General features: G+C 39.1%; 1 protein-coding gene across 1 annotated transcript; it reads right to left on the reverse strand.

Moving 5' to 3' along the window:
- Positions 1-2,508: 2,508 nt before the first annotated feature.
- Slc25A46b (Solute carrier family 25 member 46b) lies at positions 2,509-4,057 on the reverse strand. The gene has a single exon (XM_017156724.3). It carries the CDS (start codon positions 3,938-3,940, stop codon positions 2,600-2,602), a length of 1,341 nt encoding a protein of 446 aa, XP_017012213.2. The 5' UTR covers positions 3,941-4,057; the 3' UTR covers positions 2,509-2,599.
- Positions 4,058-9,308: the final 5,251 nt, after the last annotated feature.

The raw sequence follows: 9,308 nt of genomic DNA on the forward strand, positions 1-9,308 counted from the left end.
AGTAACTGAACGGTAAATATAAAATTATAATAAAATTCAAGCTTTAAAAAAGAGAATGTGCTGACAAAACAATAATTATTTATTTTTCATCTTAGTTCCATTCAATAAAAAATTAAATAAATTAAATTTGAATTTAAATAGATAAGTAAAGGTCATGAAAATTATTAACAGAAACAGCAGTGTAATTAAGTATGCCTATCGACAGAATATTTCTAAAAATCAGCGGACAATCTGTAAGAAAAACTATGTGCTGCCGTAAGAAAATTGTCTGTTGAAAGTTGTCCGCCTGCAACTTAGTAACTCATTAGCAGCTACTTAAAATCTACTCGAGCAACAGCTGTCAGGTGCTCGTACTCGTTTTCGTACTCACACTCGCATATTCAACCCTTGCCACATTTTCAACTCAAGCAAATTGGCTGCCAGGCCGTATTCAAAATGTCGCATGACGGTGGCAAATGTCAACAGAACTCCACATCCAGGTAAACTGACAGCCGGGTCTCCGGAGTCCGGGGTCCGACCAGTCGGGTCCCCGATCCTCCGGCGGCTAATTAAAAAATGGAATGCTGCCAGTGCGCACACACAGGAAAAAGTGTTGAGGTCTCGCTGCTGGGAATTGCGAGCTTTTCTTTTTAAAGCTGATGAATAATATGGCATTTGGTTTAGTCGAGAAGCACACTTCATTTAGTCCAGGCCCACTTCATTTTTTTGTTGCTCAGCTGCTCTGCACCTGTCAATGAGCTCATTAAATTGCAATTTGAGGAGATAGCTCGAAGTAAATGGAGCTTGTGCTTCGCTGATTACCAGCAAGTACTCCATTCCCAAGTTTCACACTCCCTGATTTTTCTCTTGCTTTCTTGGCAAAGTTGAACTGCATTTATAATTAAATATGTCTGCAGTCTTACTTGCTTTTTGTACTATTTTTTCTTAGCAGCTAAGGGAATTATTTTACTGAAACTGCAAAATGATTATGCTGATAGGAGCGTGGCCAGTAAAGAGATAAAAAGTTTGAAAAGTTTCCACATTTGTAATTCCATTAGGGATAGGTTTGAAAAGGTGTCTAATAAACTTTTTAAGAGTAATGGGAATTTAAAAAGGTAATTCTGAATGAGTGCTTTAGAAAATACACTTTGCCTTTCTTGTAGTTTTTTAAATTACTTATCAATAGATTTATTTTCAGTTACATCATAGTTGCTAATTTAATTGGGCAATTACCTAATGTTGTGATTTCGCAGTTGAAATAAATAAATTCTTTTAGATTTAAGAATATTATTAAATGTGTAGTTATATTACAATGACCACTTGTAAATCGCTATAAAGCGCTTCGAATTTATTTAAAGTTCTGTCCAGCCCACGAAGCCCTTTTCATCTGCGAATGCGCTGCCATTTCTGATATATATAATTCCCTGACAGACCAATAAAATTGTCACATTTCGCAACATGTCTCTGACAGTTGTTTGTGGCCAGCAGCTTCGTCTCCTTCTTCGTTTGAGCCCGGCTCAACCGTTTGTTGGTCCAGTTTATTGTTGGCTTGGCCGAGCGCGGACCGCCCGGCTGATGTTGTTTTTGGGGTGCATGTGCATGTGCATGCTTCATTGAAATATGTTTTTCGTTTACAGCTGCTGCAGAACAAGCCGAGGCCGACTGCAAAAATATTTTAGCAGCAGGGGCAAAGGCATCATCCTGCGGTCCAACCACGATACCGCAGCAGGCGGCCGACCCGAAACCAAACATACGAACATAAAAAAAATGGGAAACACCAGAGGCAAAACCTTCATTAATCTTATTCAATGTCCGGCACATACTTTAACCCATCCCAGCAAACATATATGTTTGTGTTTGGCCGCAGAGGGGTCGCAGTATAAACAATTTGCACATTTTAAGTTGATTTCTTCGGCATCCTTTGGCTCACATCCTGGGATCCTCGCAGCAGTCACGCGTTGCATACGTGTGTATTAAGTATACGCCGTGTGCTGTCTTGCGAATTGGCTTTACGGCTTCTGGGGGGCACGGAGCAGCAGCTTTATGTGCATTACGTGCACACAAACAAATATAAAAACGCAATCCTAGCGATTTCGAGTACCTGCAGCACATCATTGGAAATTGTAATTTTAAATTATCGTGGTTAGTTCTACCGCCCCCTTTGGAGTAGTGGGCAAAAGCAAACAATTGGAGATTTTGTGAAAATCAATTAGCCATGACTTATGCATAGATAAATAGAAATTGAAAGGCTTCAGGAGTCAACACTGCAGGAAGCACATGAATTAGCATAGGTGAGGCCTCAATTTACATGCATAGTATTTTGCCAATATTGGCATGCATACATTGCGCATTCGACGTGTGGACCAGTTGATTTGGCCCCGCAGGATGACGGCCCGATTCCGGGCTTTCAATAAACAGAATTTTGATTAAATATCCAATGGTCTGACACTGGCGTTGTCTAAATCGAAAACACCAAATCTCGTCGTGCAAAGGATGTGAAAGCCTAATAAGGTTTATTATTTAATTGAAATAATTTAATTCTCCTTTTTCGTTTTCAATTTTTTCTTTTAAATATAAAGTATTATAAATTATGTTCATAACTATTAACATTTAGACTGGCTTAATCCAGGGAATATTTTCCTAGACTGATCACTTCCATTTCGACGCTAGAGATGCTTGGCGACAGTGTCGTAGAGCTCTTGTTGCAGGAAATGCCATCGAAATTATAGGGCTGTACTGTTCGGGATGCTGGACGATTGGAAACACCGTCGGCTATTTGATTGACGATCCATTTGGCTAGTTTGATTATTGCCACATGGGCCACAAATTGCAGGATCATGGCTCCAAAACCCTTGTAGAGTCCAGCAAAACCCTCTGAGCTAATTGTTTCTCGATAGCAATCGAAGACTCCGCGATAGTTTGTCAGAATCGGGACAACAGAATAGCCATTATCGAGATTATCGATTATTGTTCGGGTGCCCTGCAGTTGTAGACGATGCAGAATGGTTTCATATGGGAAGAAAACGGCCTCGGTGGTTAGCATTGCGATTAGTCCGGCATATACTTCCGCATTCTGGCTATCCAGCTTGCTGTCACATATCATTCTTCCGCGATTTTCATGTGGAAACGCTATTCTCCTCCGCATCATGCGAGTGGAAACGCCGTGTATTAACAAGTGAAAAAGATACTTTGTGATGCCAATCGAAACACTGGGCCCGATTATTGCCCAAGCGGGTAGCATTCGCCCTTTTTGCGGGGCACTCCAGTAGAAGAGACGCAGAGCTCCCTCCCTCAGGACATCCAAGAGCCCTGTTTTTTCGCTGGCAATGTCGCTTTGCACGGTCTTCACTAGGGAAACTGCGTGAAATGGCACAACCATCCCGATGCTTATGCATTTGAGGAGAACATGCTGTCCGAATCGCTTCAGGGTCGTTCGACTATCCACTTCCTTGGGCCAACTGGTGAGTTTCGATACGGAATCGTCGATGGCGCAGGACATTCCGCGCACAAGGAGGCAACTGCCCATTCCCTTCCACAGTGTCGTTAGTCCTTGACGTCTGTGCAAGTGGACAATGCTGGGCAAAAGAGTAAAAGGATGTAGGTGGTAACATTTGGACGCATTATAGACCTGACACTGCCAACGCAATACTATAAAGGGATGGCTCAACACGTTTTCGGTGAGTAGGGAAACCCAGTGAACACCGACGGCCAGATACTTGCGAAGTGATGTATCCTGCTCCTGGTTATCTAAATACTTGTCCAGCATGCCGTCCTCCAAACTAAGATATTGGATTTTGGCAATGGCGTCTTGATCAGCATTTATGTTCTCCACAATCGACTTCTCCCGGCAATCAATGCTGTTCTCCAAGGTTTTCTTAGGGTTGCTAGTTCGATGTTCTTTTTCCAGGCCTTCACTACATGTTCCACTATTCGTGTCGAGTTTTGGATGGTGAGCCTCCATTCTACTAAGAAGATTGTATTTGTGTATGATATATCTATTCTGTATGACTGAGAATCGTGTTTAGCATATCTTATTATTCGGAAGTAGGTACATGTAAATGAATAAAATTTGAAAGTGAATAGTGACAGAAATTCCTTTAACTTATATTTACTTTGAGTAGAGAAAATATTATTAATATTACCTAAATTTAAAAGTGATGTCCAAATAAAAACTAGAAAATAACACATTAAAGAGCAAAATTTTGTGACCATAACAGACAATTCCCGTCCACTTGATTATACTTGTCTCATCATCATTTTTCATCTATTTGCGAGGCATTCGCGTGGAATTCAAAATGTTTCCCCTCTTTAAGCGTGTGTATTGCTTTCAAATCATCCTCAATCTTGCGGCTTGCGGTTGGCTTTTAGTCTGCGGAAATCAAAGGACATATTGTGCGCCGCCTGGCATCAAGTGCATCATGTGGCAAGCGGAGCCGGCAACAATGTCATTGTCTTCGCCAGGAATCGGGGGGAATGGGGGCCAGAAATTTTCATGCACATTATGCGGGCGGAGAAAAGGAGAAAACTGCAGGAGGGGAAGGTCCTGCGTTGGCATGGCGCCCAACTTCAAAGTCACAAAGTCAATTCATGGCTCCTGCAGCCGACGCACATAAATAAGCCCGAACAAAGTTGGCCCAGTAAAAGGCTTTGACGGATGGGCGGCTGACAAAAGTGGCTTTCGGGTGGCAAAGTCCGCTAGTTGATTGCGCATTAATTTGTGAGCCACTCTCTATGGCTCTGAAATCCCTTAACCATTACCTCAAGTCTCACTGAGTTATTATTTGCTTAAAGTTTTCCCCGCCCAACAAAGAAGAGCACAAACGCAGAGACTTCAAGATTTCTCTGTCTTTGTAAAGAGAGAAAGTTTGAAAAGTAATAACAATGGCCAACTGACTGAAAGTTTATTACAATGATGATGTTGATGGCTGGAATGCATTAAATTAAATACAAACGAAAAGAAAGCAATTCGAAACTACAACTAGCTTTGTTTTTGTCTGCCTTATTTACATGCAGTTTTCAGTTTGTTTTCCCGGCTCTTGTCAACATCATCCAGCAAAACGAAAATAGATGAGAGTGTTCTCAAATTCGGATTTTCTATTTCGTAAATCGAACGAGGTTTCAATTGGGCAATAATGGGAAATTAAAACCAACTGCTAAATGCTAAATATTTTCTTTATCTGTAAGGAAAACATTGGTAGGTGCTTGAGAGCTTGTTTAATTTATATTTGTTCTCAAAGGACTTTATTTTTATAGATAGATCCACGTTTATCTGACGTTTTATTAGAGAGAAACAAATATCATTGCCTCTTTAATACACATACTGTACAAGTATACACAATAAAAGGCAAAATTTAAAAATACTAATTCTGCAAGTAGAACTGAATTTGAATCAAACAAAATGTTTACTCGAGCCAAGTTCAAGTTCAAGATCACAAGCCATCGCGCCCCATAAAGTATGCAACATAAATTACCAAGACCCGAAATCCGAAATCCGCTCCCAGAACGTATCCTTTCGTTCGTTGGTTGCTCTCTTAATGCGATTGCATTTAAATTTATAGCGCCCGGCAACAAAAGTGCAGCATATTCCTGCATTTTTTTGGCTTCTTTTTTTGGCACTGCAATCAGAAGTGTTTGAGTGCCGGAAACAACTCGTTTTTCTTGACGGCAGCAGGGAGCAACACGTCGCTGTTTCGCTGCCTATCTGCGCCGTTTGCTGATATTATTATGGCTTTGTTGCTGTTGCCGCTGCTGTCGTGTTGCACTGGTTGTTGCTGTTGCAAATTGCATGCATTTGCACTTGATAAGCAAACACGAAGGAAGGGCTGGCAAGAAAAATCAACACGGGCCCGGGAAATATGCATGTTCTTGTTACCGGTAGATTTCCATTTTAGATGGCAAAGTCGTCGCCGTGGCGTTGTTTATATTTATGATTGGGGCGGGGGGCGTGGCCCGCTCTTGCGAGGGATGACGAGTTGCAGTGCAATCTGCGCCTTACGCAAACCAATCGAATGCCACTTAATTGGCTTTTTATGCGACGCCCAGCTGCTACATTTACTGATTCATTCACTGAGTTTCGATCAAGCCGTGGCACAGAAATTGCAAATGCAATTTGAAGTTGCAAGGACATTGTCATACCATTTTTATGGCTCTCTATTAAACTAAAAAGTCAACAGCAATAAAACTATAAGAGAACTTACTGAAGAATATGTATTTTTATCAGGAAACCTCTAACAATCAAATGCACAAGGAAAAATTATGCACTCAAAAAAATCTTCATATGAAAAGATGATCAATTTGATATTATGTAATATCAATTTCAACTGGATAAGCGGCATATCAATTCAATATGCTCGAAATGTGAACAGCTTAACTTTAAAAAATTGTGTAAAAATAACTTAAGCCTTTATACAAACGAAATACATAAAAGTAAAATACAACCTCAGTTTTAAAAATAAATGTAATGACAGCGAGGTAAATATATAAAGTTTTATAATTTTAACAAGGATTGTGTCACAGGATGAGCCTCTAAAATCATTTTATTTAAAATTTGGATATGTTCCTCTTATTGATAACTATTTTTCTCCCTAAGTGTGTTTTCATGGCTTTGACGTTCAGCACTTGCCGTTTGATGTCGTTGTTGTTGCTCTCGAACACACTCCTGCAGTTTTCACATACATCTTGAGCCAGGACAAAACAAGTTGTTGATCACATAAAGCTGACTTCAGTCGAGAACAGAGCTCGGAAAACAGAGAGCTGAGCTAAGAGCCTCGACCCGAAGCGAAACTGAACGGGCGTCACTTCTTGTTTTTGTGCCGGGTTCAAAGGTAACGCAAATGGGTACGACATGCAACCCGGGGTCGGGGAATGGGGGCGTGGCTGGGGGTTTTGGGTCGAAGGTGGCCAAGACTGCCGCCAACAACTAAAACAAAACATTGACATAAATACGTGAGTGCTGCTGTGGCTGCGGTTACAGCCAAAGTTTGTGTTTCCTTGGTTTTTTTTTGGCCAGTGAAATGCCCTTGGAAAGTAGGTATTACAAATTGCTGATGAAGTCTGCCGGGAATATATGGCTGAGTGGGTGTGCTGGATTGGAGTAAAGTTTTTTTTGGTTCGGTCATAAAATTTACTAAAGTGGTTTTGGGTTAAACAATGATGGTCGCAACTTTAAGGAATACCTATTGCTTAAGACTTTTAAAAAAAATTATTCGCATAAATAAATTAACTACCTACAATAATTCAAGAACATACATTTTGTAATTGAGATCTTATAAAAATTTTGAATTAGGTTTTAAAAGATGTTTTAAAATTAAATTATAGCTAACAAAATTACAAATTAAATTAAAGCTTTTAGAGTGAAATAAATATGTTTATAGTCATGAAATGTTTATATGAATTATTTTTACGGTTCCTTGAGGACTAAAGTGCCCATTAATAATTTAAGAGCATTCCCTGTTCCTTAAATAAACTCGATAATTTTTCGCCTTTTACATTTCCCATTTTCCTTTCTGCTAACGACGTTAGTTTGTTCACTTTTTCCACCTTGTTTTTGCTTATTAGTACATAGTTTTCATTTTTATGCGACTGCTGCACGAGCTTTTTTATACTCCTCGTAATACATTTTTTTTTGAAGGTTGCTTGCCGACTGGCTTTGTTTTTTCAACTGGGCTTGTACTTGGGCCATAAATTTTTAAAACTTGAACGCGAATGTGTGCCATGGTGTGCATTGTTGATGTTCTTGCCGCACTTGCAGGCCTGAAAATGCAAAGCTGGAAATTCGCTGTGAAACATTTTCCCGCTGGTTTATGATGTTTTTTGTTGCTGTTGATATGTTAATCGCGCTGTGCATGCAATTTTAGTATTATTTGGCCATTTGTTTAATTTTAACGCCACCTCGGCAGTATTTTTTGTCACATGGTATGCATTTAACATTAAATTTAATAGGCCCAGCCGAGGGGCATTTAATTTTAATTACAAGGCGGTTACAAAAAACGGTAACCTATGCCGCAAAATATGTATTATGTAAATTAGTGGAGGGGGGGAAGTACTATTACACACATGCTCTCCGCCCTTCCAAATACAATCAAAGGTATGCTCATATAAATGCCTCGAATTTTATTGTTTTACGTGCGCCAAGGTCCTTCCTAAGCTGCACGAGTGTGAGTGTGGGACCTCATAAATGGTGTAAGACGGCCATAAACGCCTCTCCTTTGCCATGTGTGTGAGTACCTTTGTCATAAAATGTGCGTAAAACTTCCTTGTGGCATTTATTGATAAAACGTTTGGGCAATGAATTCCTATTTGAGAAGAAGGCTTAAAGCCAAAGAGAACAAATGTTATCAGCCGGCAGGTGAGGGCATAAACTGGAAAATTGCATGCATACCAGACATGTCATCCCGGCGCATTATTTATTCGATAATGATTACATAGATGGCGGGGTGAAATTCTTATCGAGTTTAAGAAGTTGGGTTGAGGTGCTAGACCAAAACGAAAAAAAAACACGGGGTAGGTTGATTCCCTGAAAGACGATGGATAAATTAGAATTAATATCTTAAAATATTTGAAAATAATATCTGGTTGAATTTAAATCAATATTTATTATTAATTTATGTTATTCATACTTACTTTAAATAATTTTAAATAAAAAATTAAAATAGAGGCAAAGCAAAGCGAATCTAGAATAAAATATTTCAATTTAATTCAATTAATTTTGAGCAAATTGTACTGTTTTCCTGATAAAGTTTTAGGTATAAACTAGTTTTTAGTATAAACTTTAAATTTAACTTATCTTTTAACCCTAAAAGATAACGGACCTTTTAAATATATAAGCTGGTTTTTATTGTTAATCAACTTGTTTTACAAAAAGCATTTACTTAAGCTTAAACTAAGACATTAACTTCTTATGAATCTTCGTTAAAACCTTTCTTTAGCTTTTAAGGCAAACAAAAAAAAAGCCATGAGAATAAAGTATTTTATGATTATGGTAAAACTTTCAATTTATTCTGATTTAGGTTCTTAAATATACCCTAATTTATTTAAAAATTTCGGAGCGAATTAAAACTCTCTTGCAGCCCGGTAATGAAGCACTAAAAATGCAAGAAAACTTTTTTAACTTTGGTTTGACTCAGCGAAGATGGCGCTTCTTTCGCCCCCCAAAAATTTCACAACCATGAGGTGGAATGGGTCCAGATACATTATCTCCAGCTAACATCTTGTGAGCGTTATCGTCGAATGTCAATGGCAGTTATCTGTCGATAGATACAATTGCTCTCAGAAACTGATATAAAAGCGCTGTTCAGCGAAAATTTCCCAATAGCAACGCGTAGCCCACA

Source organism: Drosophila takahashii, chromosome 2L, assembly GCF_030179915.1.
Source record: "Drosophila takahashii strain IR98-3 E-12201 chromosome 2L, DtakHiC1v2, whole genome shotgun sequence".
NCBI lineage: Eukaryota > Metazoa > Arthropoda > Insecta > Diptera > Drosophilidae > Drosophila > Drosophila takahashii.